The sequence below is a fragment of the Choloepus didactylus genome, chromosome 7 (assembly GCF_015220235.1).
Source record: "Choloepus didactylus isolate mChoDid1 chromosome 7, mChoDid1.pri, whole genome shotgun sequence".
NCBI classification, from domain to species: Eukaryota; Metazoa; Chordata; class Mammalia; order Pilosa; family Megalonychidae; genus Choloepus; species Choloepus didactylus.
Window position 1 is genome coordinate 54609202 of NC_051313.1, and position 16593 is coordinate 54625794.

Sequence of the window (16593 nt, forward strand, 5' to 3'; positions counted from 1 at the left end):
ACAATTCCATGTTTATATAAAATGTTTGAAATAAGAAACCTGTAAAGACAAAGTAGATTAGCGGTTGCTTACAGCTGGGGCAGTAGTTTTCTTTTTGAGATAATGAAAATGTGCTAAAATTAAATAGTGGTAGTAGTTTCACAACTCTATGAATACGTTAAAAAAAACCACTGAATTGTACACTTCAAAAGGGTGAGTTCTATGATATGTCAATTATATCAATAAAGCTGTTTTAAAAAATACAGTGCTGAATGTTAATACTCTTTTGATGTCAATTTCTTCATGTTCTGGTACTTTTTCCATAGAACTTTTTAAAAAAATGTTTTTTAAAGACAACATCTTTTAAGAGCCAGTTATACTGGCTCTAGGATGGCATCTAATGTAAGGAGTTATAAAAGGTTTTCTCAATAAAGTATGGTATTTGTATCCCCAAGCCATGAAAAACGTTATCTACTACTTAATTAATTCAAGCCCATCACTGGGTCAGTGCTCCTGCTATAATGGATTTATTTTCTTCTGATTTGTTTTTATTCTTGGAGAAAGCATTTTCTTTTAACTAGTTATGGTTAATGTGTTCAAAAACAACATACCAAAAATTTGGTAGCGTTTGCTATGTGTTAGTTTTTCTGCATTCCTTTTTGATATTATTTGCATTACTTTTAAGTGCACAATTTTAAAGGATTTGGTTGAAAATAGTCAAATAATACAAAATTATAAAATAACTTTGCTAGCTTGTGAAAGGAATGTAGCATCACAAATGACTGTTTATATCTATATATCTATATATCTATATCTATATCTATCTATATATATATCTTTGCCTAATTTTAAACAACAGTAAATTATTGGTAGTGTCTTGTTTGCTAGGTATTTGATTAAGGGGTAGGAGGAATATGCTTATGAATTTAAAAAATCAATCTGCCTGTCTTTAAATCAATATAGTTTTTAAAAGCTCTCTTTTGTTAGTATGTAACATTGTTTGCAGGATTATGATGTTATGTTGTTTCTCAATATGGACTTCTTTCTAGGAGAAAGAGGTATCTTCATACAGATTATTTCATTTTTAAGGTACACTTTAGAGATAGGTATACTTTAGGAAAAAAAAATAATACCCATAACGGTTTGATTTTGAAAATTTAAAAAGCCATGTACACACTTTAAGGAAACAACATATTTTTCCTAAATCAAGAGTGTTCATAAAAATGAGAATCCAGATGGTCAATTCAGACACAGTATGTAATGCTGTGATTTTTCTTCCTAGTTAAAAGGCTGGCCACAGAGAACCTGCAATACATGGTAAAAGCCTGCCAAGTGGGGTCAGGAGGAGAACTTGCTGCCCAGCTGACTTCTGTGTTTAGGTAACTGAAAAATATGCCAACTGGGAAGACAGCTATTGCTAGCCACTTGACAGCCAACATGTTTTTTAAATAACTAATTATCCAAAACATAGTATGTTACTACTTGTTTATACTATTTCAATTATTGTATTTTTGGCAGTGGTTTTGTTACATTGTGTTGTTTTATTTAAAAAATAAAAGTACCAGGGAAAAAGGTAAGTGAGCGGACTTCAAACTTACCTGTGAATATAGTGAGGAGGGATCTTGCATGTATTGGGGAGAAAAAAGTGGGAAACTTGAGTCATGATGACAGGTGCACAGGCTTGCTGAACATTTTACTCAAGATCCAGTGTAAAAGTACGTGTCAGTGGTTTTCTTACTTGCTTTCAAAAGCTCTGTTATGTTTAATTTATGAAGCATAGACTTGTAGGAAGAGATCTTTTGTCTACCAAAATTACATAATACAACTGGAGAAACATTTTTTGTTTTCTTTTTTTTTTTTCCCCTGCCTTGCCCCCTTTATAGTCTTATACCTTCTGTTAGGGCAGTATTTTTTACTTTTCCTTCTCACAGATTTTACCATGATAAATATATCCTCTATTCTATGTGGGAACTTTTATTCCTCATGTATTATCTCATCACATAATTGGTGCTCATCAAGTGTTACAAGTTTTTTTTTTTTTTATTGTGACCATTTGATGTTAGTGGATTTGTGAAAATTGTAAAACCCTAGGAGGGGAGAAAAGGATTTTATGTGAATAAAGATTATATGTTTGTTAGCTAGGGGTGGCTTTGTTTCATTGATTTGGTGGGTGGTGGTGGGGGTAGATAAAGTGGAAATTGTAGAAATAAATAGATAATTCTTCTTATGAAGGCTTTCTACCCATCTTAAGTTTCTTGTTCTGTTAAGAAACATACGTTTGCCTTCTCTAGAGATATGAAGGACCGAAAGATAAATAGGAAACCCAATTCTTTTTTTTCCTCCCCTCTTAGTCTCTTTACACTCTTACCACCCTGATTTGGAGGTGCAGAGTATAGCAAAAAGCCCTTGGGATTACATCCCCCACCCCCCGCCTTATTCCACCCCTCCCCTACCCCTACACTCCCCACTTGGAGTCCAGCTCTTCCCCTTCCCTCCCCTCAATGCCATCACTCTGCATGGCTCACAATGAAATAAAATGTACCTGTTTTTTCTTTATTTTAAAGTGTTACAAATAATCTTCATACCTCATCTAGATTCATAAGGTAATCTTACATGAAACGGTCTTTCCTGTGTTCAACTTATAGCTGATTGCCATGTAGATACCAGGCCAAGAAATTGCCCTAGAAGTAATCCTAAGTAACCTGTTTTACTTTCAGGCAGTTTATCCAGAATTATGGGATGACATACGATTATCAGGTTTACAGCATCTTAGAAACAGTAGCAATTTTGGACCAGCAGGTTGTTATCCACTTGATTTCTACCCTCACTCAGTCTCTGAAGGATTCAGAGCTAAAATGGGGCCTTGGCAGAAATATTGCAAAAAGGTATGTTTAGTAATTTGATTAGGTTCTTTGGGGCAATAATTATGAAATCTAGATTTATTATATAGAACTGGCTTATTTCCCATTCCCCAAAACTTTTGGTATGTTCTTTTGAGTTGGAAAGTATTTCAATATTGTGATTGTTAAACAGTTTTATAAAGCGTGATTAGAAAGTAATGCAAGTTATTAACTAACTTAGCAGAAGTGATATATCCATTAGTATGTTGTTCCTTTCAAAGTGACCATCTTAGGAGGTGGCTTGTTTGTTTCAACCATGGTACTATTGCTCAAAGCATATCAAGTGTTCCTCACTGGGACATGGACATCAGAACCTTGGGTGTCTTGTTTTGTATTAAATCCGTGATGGCAAATCTATAACCCTTTGAGGAATGTTTAATTTATTGAGTCGAGTACATCATGTGTGTACAGGGTATAGGAGGAGGTATCATGGGTTTTGGTCAAAAATAGTAATAAGCGTTTTTCCTTCTTAAAGGCTTATAACCCAAGTGATGGTTTGAGTAATTGCAAGATTGTGGGAATAAGCTTGTAGATCCTAAAGAGATTGCTTCATAGCAGTCAGTATTCTCACTGGAATTCATGTCCCAAAGTTAGTTAAAGAATCAGAGTACTTTAACCACATATCTGATGTATGTCCGCATGCACACACACAATCTTATAAATAGATATATTCCAATTTTCAGTTGAAAATTTTTGGCTATATAATGGTGCATTTGAGATTTTGCTTTGAGACATGAGTCTACACTAATCATACTTTTAGCCAATGTTTTCATTACAATGAATGAAAAAAAAAAAAGAGGGAAAACTAGAGAGACCATTCTTGCATAGCTTTTCTGTGCTAAGATGCTACATTTCTTTTCTTCTTCTGCACAATAACTAGGTAGAGAGAAGACTGTATAACTTAAAATCATACCTTTGGAGAAATGGTTTTTAATGCCATGTCTGAAAACAAGCCCACAGGAAGACCTCTTTAACATCTGGCTTCTCTGAGTGGTCAAATGTGAAATAAAAAAAACTGGATAGGTTCTGTTTGAACACCCTCATGTAGGGTGTTGTTGGGGCACGTGGCCTGTTAGCCTACTACCTTATATGGCCAAGAGTGCTCATGAGAGCTGGTTTCTGAGTAGAGTAGGTATTCAGACTAAAGAAATAGCTGCCAGGCACAATAAAACTTCTAAAACCCATCCCAAGTAAAGGGAAGTACTGGAAAATCTGATGGGAGAAACACTATTTTATATTCAAACTCTGTTACTTCTAAGAAGATAAGAGAATAAGATATGTACTAAAATTGTTGTAGAGGTCTGTTTTATGTTATAGAATTTTTGTTTTAATATTTATGTTTGTGACATGTCTTCCCATTTTAATCATACCATCCTTATCTACTTAGCAATCTTCTGTGAACAATATTTCATTACCTATCATCCTTATATTATTTCAGATGGTTAATGGACTTTTACATGCCATTTTTAGCCCACATTTTATATTATAAAATCAGACTTAAAAAACTTTCAATAGATCCTAATATCCAGGTTTTTTCACAATATAAGAAAACATGTTCTTAAAAGTGCTGTGCTAATAAGCCTGCTGTTTAGATAGATCGATAGAGGCTAAATTTAATACTTAAATGAAAAATAATAGAAAACGTAATAAATATATTTGCTTTCTTTTTTTTCCTTAACCAGGGAAGCCTACAGCAAACTTTTATCTCATCTAGGACAAGTGGGACAAGATGAGATCCAGAATCTGGAAAATGACAATACCTAATATATTTTGTGATTTGTCGTCTTTATTAACACTATCTATAAAGGTACTTTGCACCACTCTGACATCTGCTTTTATTAATTGTATAATGTTCTGTTAAAAACACATTCTAGAAATTTTTGTTCCTTACATACTTGTAAATATAAAGTATATAAATAAAGAAATAAAGGTTAATTATCTGTTGTAAGGATCCCTGGAACTTTGCAAAATTGCATTCTATTTTGAAGAGATTGTAGTTAAAATAAATTGAAGGTTTTCAATTTAGAATTAGTTAGTTAAGTGTTTTCTAACTGGGAGTGTTTTCTGTGTTTGAGTATTCAAGAAGTTTAGAGTGGTTTTTCCATGAACTTTTTGCTTTGATGTGACTTCGTGTCTTCCTGTCTTGAACTGATTTTTGTATTGAGGTGGGGGGTGATTTGCTCTGTTTTGTTTTTTTACATCTTATGTTTTAATGTGACACTTTTTCAAATCACCTGGCTGCCCTATTCTGTTTTCTTTTGTGTGGGTGGGATCTGTATATATGTTTTCCTTTTTTATACTTTGTGTGAGGCAAGTTAATAAAACATACTTAACTCTGTTAGAAATAAGACTATCTGGCTAAATGTACAGATATGTTAACATTTTTTAACTTAAGTCACTAGTGTTCCAGCAGTTGCCAGATTTTTCTGTACTTACCCTTTCTTTCAGAGTTGTCATTAAAAGACATACCAGGTGGAAGAACAAGAACTTTTAAGAAAACAAAATAAATAATGTTCTAGAAAATCTTCAGATTACCAATTAACAGAAGAGAATTCAGCTGATCTGTCTCCATTCTCTTCAGTGAGAGCCTCTTAGGACTTAGCCTCTTCTACATTTACAGAGAACCAGCTTAGTTTCCTTTTGCAGATTTTCTCTCTCTACTCTTTTACTCTATCTCATCCAAATTGTTTATTTTACCAAGTGGGCCCTTATCCTTAACTCTCTTTTGTGGTGAGTATTATTTGGTAGAAAAAGCTCCAATCCTAACATTGGGAACCCACCTGAGTCTCAAGCCCAGCTCTGCTTGATCTTGAGCAAGTCATATAACCTTTCTGAGCATCAGTTTCATCATGAAGAAAAAAGAATAATCCATTTATCTATTTCACTATATAATTTTAAGAAGCAATGGGATAATGTATGTGAAAATATTTGGTGGTCTGTGTTCTGTTTGGAGTCATAGAGATATGATTACCATATTTATGCACAGTAAAGGTAAAGATCACCTTTCAATTTTGTTCCTCTTTCTCTAATGATATGTCCCAGATGTATGATCTCACTTTTTTTTTTTAGTGTTTTCTTACATATCATGTTTGCTAATCTGGAAATAATTGATTTCTTCTTGATAACTCTGGTCTTTATTATGGTTCTACTGTTCCTCTAATAAAACATTTCAACCCTTTGCTGGCTCAAGAAGTATCTTTAAAAATGAAATGCATTATAGTCAGCATTCTATAATTAATAGTTCTCTCCTAATGCTAATTTGTGAAGCCCACAGAAGTTCCTCTTAAAATGTTTTCATGACATACAAATGGCCTATCTTCCCCCAAAATCAACTGCCTTTACTTCAAACAAATGGTATAAATAAAAGCCTATTTTAGGCTACTTAATAGACTTCATAGCAATGAGTTTTTCATTATGATAGATAGTGCTTTATTGGATTAATGTATTGCTTTTGCGAGTTTCAGTAACTGAAGTAGTTTTATCTCTTCAAATATAAAGAGGATATATAGGTACATATAGGTATATATATTTTGATTTTCCAAGGAAGATTGATAAAGATAGCTTTGAGAATCTTGTGCTCCTTAGAGTATGAAACTTTTAAGAGATAGTAAAAGCTGCTACTGAATAATACATTAGGATATAAATCTTCACATACTATTCTTAAAGTTTGTAATTAAAAAAAGGTAACAAAAACCTTTAACTGTATATGTTTTATACTTGTATATATGTGAAATTTGAAAGAAGCTGTGTCCTTAGTTGAAGAAAAAGGGAAATTTATGATTTAGTTCCTTTTTCGAAAATCTCTGCTGAGCCCTTGCTTACTGCTATGATCTTGTCTTCCAGACTTTTGAGTACCTTATACCTTAATACTCATTTTCCCCTAAATACCCTGTAATTTGAGACTGCTTCTTCTACCATTGTGATGTAAACCATTCTCTTAGTCAAATCTGAGAATATATTCTCACTTCTCATGTTTTTTGATCTCTGGCATTTGCATTTTCCTTTATCTTGCTATCCTTTCAGCAATGATATTGCCCCTTCCTATATATACTGTATCTTGAAAGCACCTTCATGTTCTTCTTTCCAGTGAGATCTGTCCCTTCACCTTCTGTCTTAACAATCTTCTTGTAATAAACTGATAACACTAGCTCATAATTTCATCCCTTACTGATGGGTCTGATTCCTCACTAAACCTCTCCAGTTCGGTCTTGCTGAAATCTCAAGTCAACATGTTAAGCTTCCCTTGTTACCTTCCATTCCGTACTGACTCCTGCTCTCATTTTCTACCCAGGGAATACAATGTTTTCCTGAGTTACTTAGCTTTGAAACTTAGAAGCATCTTGGGATCTTCATTCTTCTCCACTTTCAGTTGATCATCAGTAGAGTCTTATCAGGCTTTTTTATATATTTATTTTTTCTTATTTCTTTTTGCAGTCTGTTGCATCCAAATGTTTTCTCCATTGGGCACTATAATATCTCCTTCTGAAATCCTTGTGTTTGATTTCCTTTCCTACAGTTTATCCTATTACACAGTTCTGAATAGCGGTCATAAAATACTACTTCACTTAAGTTACTTTTAAATAGCTTAAGGAGCTCCAATAACTTTCCATTCGTTAAAAGCTGACGTTCCAATCCTTCAGTCAGGGGACAACTTTCTCTCATCTGACTCTACCTTTTCTTTTCAAACATACCTTCTATGAAGCAGGAGACCCTCTTTTCTGTTTTTCCTGAATGCCATATTTATTCTATACGCAGCCTCATTCATTTTGCCAGCCTGCAATACCACCCTTCCTATGGAAATCTGACCTATGACACTTAAATAGGAATAAAATTAAAATACAGTTTTTAGATGCATGAGTGTTCCAGCCAAATAATTTCTGTAAAATATCAGATAGAGTGTTAAAGAGATGATTGAAGGGCAACAGATGATGAAAAGACTTTATTAGACATTCGTATCTGGTTATGATTTAAATTTCAGTTTAACATTATTAGGTTTCAGTGGGAGAGAAAAAAACATGGAGGATTGTCTTTGCAAAACATATTCAGTATTAAGTTAATTTGCCTTAGAAGAGTTTCATAGTTTAAAACTTCTATAATATTTTTATCTAACCCTATTACATTTTCTTTTTCTTCTTAAGCATATTTGACGTTTTCTCTACCTGGGCATCTGTGTAATAAAATAATAATTTGTGTGTTCTTAGACTGTGTGTGGGTTTTCATTACTCATCATTTCTTTCCCTGCTTTGTCACAAAATTTTAAAGCTACTTTGTTCTTAAAGAATTATGTGAACTCATTTCATTATACTTTCACAGAATCTTTTGACAGATTTTTACTTTCCTTTTGTTGAGATGGTATGGTATAGAAATTTGACAAACTTCTGCAGTTAAGAAAAACCTTTTAGGAAACCTGCCGTCCCTAAATCCTACATGTTAACATAGCACTCATGCTTCAAAGATAGAAGGTAGATATTATAGAAATCTCACCAAAAGTTGTATTACCTGACTAAACCAGTGGTCTTTGATTGGTGGACTATTTATGTAAACCATACATTTCCAAAAACTTTATCTCCTGCCTACACCTGTCAGGTTGAAAGTATTGCCTTGTTTGTCAAAAGTATAATATGCAAATATAAAATGTCTTGTTTGGTTTAAAACATTTAGAAGCTAACAAAATAGCATCTTCGTTCACATTATTTACTATATGAGATTTGTATTTCGATTCTGTGATAACCTGTATAGTTAGGTAATGATTCACTATCAAAGACTGGAATTGACCAATTTCTGGTTATTAACGTTTTTGGTGTGTTGTTAGTTACCAATTCAGTGCATTTGTGAATTGTGCTTTTAGAAAAAATCTGGACTTTATTTTTAATTCATATATATTAAGTTATTTATGCATATAAGATATATGTATGTGTATGTATATATACACACACATATATAGTAGTAAGTGTATATATTTAAACTATACTGTAAAAGTGATCTACTATGTGATTATTCAACTTCCTTTCTATAACAGATAAACTATTTGGAAGCCAAAATAAAAATGAAACCCTGTTACCGTAGCAATAATTTCTATTTTATTCTTGTTGCTTTTATATTCCATGATGTGAAAAACATTAGTAAACTAGTTTTTCAGCTATTGCAGTGGCTGAAGGGGATACTATATACATGTGGTTAAACTTTGGACACCGAAGAGGAAAGGTATGAGACGCACCCTAATCATAACCCAGTTGGCATTTTGTTATTAAGAGTCTAAGGAATTTTCTGGCATTTCACATATAGATTATTTGAGAGATTCATATCTTTGCTGGCTTTTCCCCTCACAATAAGAATATTATAATATCTATGTGGTATTGCTTTTTGTTTTCTTTTTTAAAGTGAAATCTTGAAGTGATTTTTAAATGGTTGGAAGTCTCATGGTCTCCATAAGGAAATTCAAGTTAATCTAATAATTTAAATTACAAATATAGTATGACCTTTAATTTTGAAGCATAAAAATAGAAGATGAATTGCTGTAGAATGTTAACTGAAATGGGAAATTTATAATTGAATAGTTTCAATGGAATTTGGCCTGTATGACCAAACATGGTTTTCTAGAATTCTTTTTCTTATTGTTGATAATTTGAGGGAAAGGCTCTAATTATTAATGATCTGAGTGAGTTTTGTTTTAAGAAAGGTATGTACTTTTTATACTGCTTTTGGCTACAGCTGTGAAGGACATTTCAGAAAACTTTGCAAACTTAAAATTCTCAGCTCAATTCTGTAATACTTACAGTGAACAAAACAATATAAAGATCACCAAGGACAGGTTTGATAAAATATTGATTGTTTTATATGAATAGTTAGAGACCTACATGGAAAAAATCTAGAGTGTTCTCATCCTGTTAAAAATATATTTTAATGGTTTTATAAGTAAAATTTAGTAAACCTGAAATATTTCTTGCTTAGATTGTTAAAAAATTTCTCAAGTGCTGGAGACCATTTTCCTGAATTGGTAAGGCATTTAAAAAATTTAGTTTTGATGGTTTATACCATTTGCATAGGCTGTTTGTAATCATTCTACGTATCAATTTTCATTTTCAGAAATGTCCAAATACTCAGTTTGTCTAAACTAAATCCATGTTCTTTTAATTTTACCATTTTTCCCTATCTCCCTCCTGTTCTTTAATCTGAATATTCAGAAGTTATATGTTTTTAAAAATTATGCTTTGGGGATCCTTATATGTAAAGTTAGTGTTTCTGGGATAAAAGAAACTTTGGGATATTTGGTATAAAAATAAACTTTTTTCATTCACTTTTGGTTACTGGAAATGGTTACATGAGTAAAATGGTAATTTCCTATAAAAGACAGGAGTTGCTGAATGATTAAACTATGCCAAGGCGGGGAAAGTCAGAGGCAAGTTTTTTTCTTTTTATAAAGATGTCTCAGGTCCTGACAAGATTAGGAAAAAGGAAAAACTCACGTTGTACTTGTTGAATTTATGTTCAAATGTGATCATTGAGTTGAGTTTTATTTTCTGTTATAGACAAAGCAAATCCAAAAGGCTAGCCTAAAAAGAATTCTTATGCATTATTAAAAGTGTTAGTAATAAAATATGTATGGTGGTGGTGAAGAATCCCACAAGCACTTAAGATTGACATAACCTTTAAGAAAACAGAAGAACTTTTACTAGAATTGCTTGTTCTAGATTCAGATTTATGTCAAAGTATTTTATGGTAGCATAATTATTAAAGATAATTTTTTTGAGCTTTAAAATGCCATTTTTCACTAAATGAGTTTAAATGAAGTATTTGAGAGTTGAAGTAAAGATTTGGAACAAATTTAGGGATTATTGGCTTTAGTAAACTCCTTTTCCTAATTAGTGTGTTTTAAATTTCAAAATTAATTTCCGTTTTCAGTTACAAGGTTCTAAAGACAGTAAAACACCCTATAATTTGGGTCACATGGTTTTCTTAGGCAAAGCCCTATAGAGCATTTGCCTAATCCTCACAACATTCTTCTGAATTAAGATGGGAATCAATAATTATCCTCCTTAAACAGTGGGAAAACGTAAGCATTATAAAATTAAGCTGCTTGCCCAAGCTCACAAGGTAAGCAAGGCAAAAAAAAATCTAGGTATTTTGACTGCTGTTCCAATGAATTTTCATTATTCTTTAACCTGGAATAAAATATGGCATTTAAAAATTTATTGTGCCATAATACTACTGAGTTTCTACTGAATGGGGGATTTTAAATTAAAAAAAAAATTTATAAACTGAGGTTTAAGAAATAAGGAGATTAAGTATGGAAGATTTTTTTTAAGAATGCTGCTGCTATTGGTGTGAAATAAATTGGCTTACTAACAGTGTCATGTTATCCTAGACAGCACTGATTAGAAAAAGTGTACAAAGAATGCTCTAAAGACTCATAGAACAATAACAGATTAAGTTGGCACTAAGCTACACCATAATAAAAGTCATACATGTTGTATTATATGTTGACATACACAGAGAAGGGTGTATAACATACTTTAGAAAACTTCAATTTTTGCTAATGTTGATACATAAGACTTATTTAGAACATGACAAGGAAGCACTGAGCACTGAGTCTTTTCATGCCCAGAATCCAAAAGTCAAGCCTTTGTTTTTCCTCCCATTCATGAGGGATATTAACAGAGTATTGGCTTTTCAGATGGTGCCAATTCTGTGATGAGGCACTTGAAGAGTTTGAAGGTTAGGGCATGTGAAATACGGAGCTGGAAGGAAGCATGCTGCTATTCCATTGGAAGCAAAAGGGAGTGTAGGCCCATAGAACACTTCTTCTTTGCCTTCTCTACTTACATCCAGTACCTACAAAAGAAGAGAAGCTGTATGTCAAAGGTAATTGTTCAAAAATAAAGCATATGTATTGTGTAAACATAAAAGGAAGTCTGAACATAAGTTCTGTTATGCTTCTTTGACCACACTTGGGCATTATTATTCTCGTTAGAATAGGACCAGAAAATATTTACTCAGTTTCTGCTAGGTGCTAGGCTATATATATTTATATGTTTTTGCATGTATATATTTATAATCATTTAATCATCAGAACAGTGATAAGGTAGGTGGTAGTATCCTCATTTACTAAAACTACCTTAGACTGATAAAATGACTTGTCCAAACTAGTAAGTCAGTGGTGTCGTCATGTTGGTTTACAAATCTCAAGCCTACCCTTCAAAAAAAAACTGTAGTAGAGTAAAGCCAAGTCCAGAAGGGTGTGCTAGCCATACAGGCAAGATAGCCAAAGAGTAGGTTCTGGGTCTTTTTACAAGCAACATGGTCTGTTCTTTGAGATGGCAGCACAGGATCTTAGTACAGTCTGTTGTTTGCTTTTAGCATCAAATGATATCTTCATAGCTCTTTTCTTCCCAGTTAAGAGATGCTAAAGTCCAGCCTAGACATCCAAAAATTTAGATAGCCCCATTCAAATGTCATAGGCATCCCAAATTCAGCATATTCAAAAGAAAGAAACTACATTCTTTTTATCTGACCCAACACCCCAATTTCTGATTCATTATCTTTTATTTACTTTTTTAACTCCCTAGATGATTCTGATGGGTAGCCATTCATCATTAAAAACTGCTATCATCACACTGTCATGTTACCAAAATTAGAAGGGTTTTATCAGGTGATAAACAGGACTATATGTTACCAGCTTTTTGCTTTTGAAAAGTAAGAAATGAGTATATTATATTTTTACTAAACATTATAATCATTAATTAAAGACAGTAACTTTCTTCATGATTTTCTAACCTCATCTCTGACAGATGAAGTATGGTAGAAAGAACACAGCCTTAGAAATTAGACTGGTTGGGTTTGAATCCCTGGTCTGCACTTTAATAGCTTTGGGACTGGCAAATCTCAACCTCTCTCAGCCTATTTCCTCATCTGTAAAATGACGAAAAAAATATTGACCTTGCAGTTTTATTGTGAAAATCAGAGACATCTAGTTCTGTGTCTGGCACATAGTAAAATATTATATGGAGGACTGTGGGAAGAGAGCAGAGTAGGAAGCTTCAGGAATGTGTCCCTCCACCAAAACAACTATTGAACTGGCAAGGACTGTCTGAGTCAACCACTTTGGAACTCCAGAGTCTAGGGGAACATTGTGTAACGTCCAGAGATGAGAAGGAGGAAGAGGCTGGTAAATTGCGATAAAGACTGTTGAGTTTCACCCTCCCTGCAGTGGCTACCACATACAGATAGCTGGACAGTGTGAGAAACAATTAACTTGAAACAGCCTGGAGCAAGGGACTACCTGCATTAAGTTACCCGAGAGAGAAGTCAGGAGAGGGAGAAAGTCTATTTCAAAGGGAGTAGAGGGGCCATTCAGTCAAACACCCTTGAACAGAATTCCTAAGGCCTCTAGCTAGCACTAGCCCAGAAAGAGAAGCCCACTCCCAGGCTCCAGCTCTACCCAGGTTCAGATCTGACTAGAGGACCCAGCACGTCCTGTTTGCCTCAAGCTGACCTTTCTAATAGGAGGGTTAAGCCCTGGAGGAGACCACCAGCTAAAGCAGAGCCAATTTGCAAAGACAATGAAGGTGCTTTTTGCCTTGGTTTCTTTGTTTTTGATTAGCTCCTGGCATTCAAGAAAATCTCGGTCATATCAATAGCTGAATTCAAATTTAAGGGACAGCCTAAGGACGAAATCACAGAGGGAACACTTTAAAATATTAAAATGTACAGTGTGCAACAATAGATAAGTCAAACAAACATGAAAGGATGGCCTGTCCAAAGGAACAAGATAAAAATCCTGAAACTATCAACCAAGAGGACCAGACTTTGGACTTCACAGAGACTCTGAATAATGATCCCCAATATGTGCACAGAAATAAAGGGAAACACAAAGAACTAAAGAATATGAGGAAAACAATGAATGAAAAGTATGGGAGTCTCTCCAGAGAAATACTGAGTTGAAGAACACAATAACCGCAATGAAAAATTCCCAAGATGTTTTCAACAGCAGATTGGAGGCGGCAGAAAAATGAATCAGTTAACTAGAAGACAGGACAACTGGAATGATTCAGGCTGCGGAGCAGAAAGAAAAAATAAAAAAAAAGGAACAAACAAAGCCTAAGAGACCTGTGGGACACCATCAAGGGTACCAATAAACATATTATGGGACTCCAGTAAGGAGAAGAAAGAGGCAGAAAGAATATTCAAAATCATGGCAGAAAACTTCCCAAATTTAATGAAAGACAGGAATATGCACATTCAAGAAGCTCAACAAAGGCCAAACAGGATAAAGTCAAAGAGAACCATGCCCAGACACATAGATAAATTCAAAGAGAACCATGCCCAGACACATAGTAATCAAATTGTCCAAGGACAAGGAGTTCTGAAAGCTGCAAGACAAAAGCAACAAGCTATGTACAAGGGAATCCCAATAAGATTAATTGCTGATTTCCCATTAGAAACAATGGATGCAAAAAGGCAGTGGTATAAAATATTTAAAGTGCTAAAAGAAAACAGTTGTCAACCAAAAATTTTATATCTAGCAAGAATTTCCTTCAAAAATGAGGGAGAGTTTAAGACAGTCCCAGATAAACAAAAGCTGAGGGAATCTGTCACCACTAAACCTGCCCTACAAGCAGTGCTAAAGAAAGTACTTCAGACTGAAAGGAAAGGACACTAAACAGTGGATCAAAGCAGCATAAAGAAATAAAGTCCTCCAGTAAAGATAACCCTATGAGTAATTATAAATGCCAGTAGTATTATATTGTGTTTTGGAGTATATAACTACTTTTACTTTTAAAAAAAAAAAGCCTCCCAACAAAGAAAAGTCCAGGACCAGGTGGCTTCAGAGGTAAATTCTACCAAACAAGAAGAATTGATACCAATCCTGCTCAAAGTCTTCCAAAAAATTGCAGAGGAGGGAACCCTCCCTAACTAATTCTGTGAGGCCAACATCACCCTCATACTAAGAAAAGAAAACTATCAACCAATATCCCTTATGAATACAGATGCAAAAAACCTCAAAATATTAGAAAACTGAATCCAATAGCCCATCAAAAGACTCATACACCATGAAGAAGTGGGATTTATCTTAGGTATACAAGGGTGGTTCAACATAAGAAAATCAGTTAATGTAATACACCACATTAACAGAACAAAGGCAAAAGGCCACATGCTCATCACAATTGATGCAGAAAAGGCCTTTGACAAAATTCAGCTCTCCTTCTTGATGAAAACACTTAGGAAACTAGGAAAAGAAGGAAACTTCGTCAACATGATAAACGGCATAAATGAAAAATCCACAGCTAAAATCTTACTCAATGGTGAAAGACTGAAAAGTTTCCCTCTAAGATGAGGAACAAGATAAGGGTGCCCACTGTCACCACTGTTATTCAACACTTTACTGGAAGTTCTACCTAGAGCAATTAGGCAAGAGAAAGAAATAAAAGGCCTCCAAATTGGAATTGAAGAAGTAAAACTTTCCCTATTTGCAGATGACATGCTCCACAATGCAGAAAATCCTGAAAATCCATAACAAAGCTATTGAACTTATAAACAAATTCAGCAAAGTGGCAGGGTACAAGATCAACATGCAAAAATATTTCAATAGTGTTTCTAGTAATGAACAATGTGAAGAAGTGAAGAAAAAAATTTCATTTACAATAGCAACTAAAAGAATCAAATATCTAGGAATACATCTAAGGAATAAAGTAAAGGACTTGTTGTTCTAGTTTGCTAATGCTACTGGAATGCAAAACACCAGAGATGGATTGGCTTTTATAAAAGGGGGTTTATTTGGTTACACAGTTACAGTCTTAAGGCCATAAAGTGTCCAAGGTAACACATCAGCAATCAGGTACCTTCACTGGAGGATGGCCAATGGTGTCCAGAAAACCTCTGTTAGCTGGGAAGGCATGTGGCTGGCATCTGCTCCAAAGTTCTGGTTTCAAAATGGCTTTCTCTCAGGACATTCCTCTCTAGGCTGCAGTTCCTCAAAAATGTCACTCTTAGTTGCACTTGGGGTATTTGTCCTCTCTCAGCTTCTCCAGAGCAAGAGTCTGCTTTCAGCAGCCGTCTTCCAACTCTCATCTGTGGCGCCTGTGCTTTCTTCAAAGTGTCCCTCTTGGCTGTGGTAGTTTGCTCCTTCTGTCTGATCTTATATAGTGCTCCAGTAATTTAATTCAGACACACCCTGAATGGGCAGGCCAGCACCTCTGTGGAAATTATCCAATCAGAGTCATCACCCACAGTTGGGTGGGGCACATCTCCATGGAAACACTCAAAGAATTACAATCTAATTAACACTGATAGGTCTGCCCACACAAGATTACATCAAAGATAATGGTGTTTGGGGGGACATAATACATTCAAACTGGCACACTTGTACATGCAAAACTTGTGCAAGATATCACTAAAAGAAATCAAAGATGGCCTAAATAAATGCAAAGACATCCAGTGTTCATGGATTGGGAGACTAAATGTTATGTTAAACATGTCAGTTCTATCCAAAACAATTTACAGATTCACTGCAATTCCAATGGAAGTACCAGCAGCCTTTGCTGCAGAAATGGAAAAGCGAATCACCAAATTTATATGGAAGGGTATGGAGTCCCAAATAGCAAAAGTCATCTTGAAAAAGAGGAGTAAAGTTGGAGGACTCACACTTCCTGATCTTAAAACTTTACCAAACCATAGTCATCAAAACAGCCTGGTATTGGCACAAGGGCAGACATAC

At 34.4% G+C, this 16593-nt stretch overlaps 2 protein-coding genes across 18 annotated transcripts in view; one reads left to right on the top strand and one right to left on the bottom strand.

Moving 5' to 3' along the window:
- Nucleotides 1-6057, top strand: part of MMS22L (MMS22 like, DNA repair protein) — a 175300-nt gene extending 169243 nt beyond the window's left edge. For 3 of the 4 annotated variants that reach the window (XM_037842496.1, XM_037842499.1, XM_037842500.1), the window contains 3 exons: nt 1262-1358; nt 2697-2864; nt 4562-6057. In XM_037842496.1, the coding sequence (XP_037698424.1) occupies nt 1262-1358; nt 2697-2864; nt 4562-4643 (347 nt within the window). In that variant the 3' untranslated portion in view covers nt 4644-6057. The remainder of the gene's footprint in view (nt 1-1261; nt 1359-2696; nt 2865-4561) is intronic. The other variant, XM_037842497.1, reaches the window with a different exon arrangement.
- A 5275-nt stretch (nt 6058-11332) lies between these two features.
- The window catches only part of KLHL32 (kelch like family member 32), a 318742-nt gene continuing 313481 nt past the window's right edge, over nt 11333-16593 (bottom strand). For all 14 annotated transcript variants that reach the window (XM_037842503.1, XM_037842505.1, XM_037842502.1 and 11 more), the window contains one exon: nt 11333-11711. In XM_037842503.1, the coding sequence (XP_037698431.1) occupies nt 11550-11711 (162 nt within the window). In that variant the 3' untranslated portion in view covers nt 11333-11549. The remainder of the gene's footprint in view (nt 11712-16593) is intronic.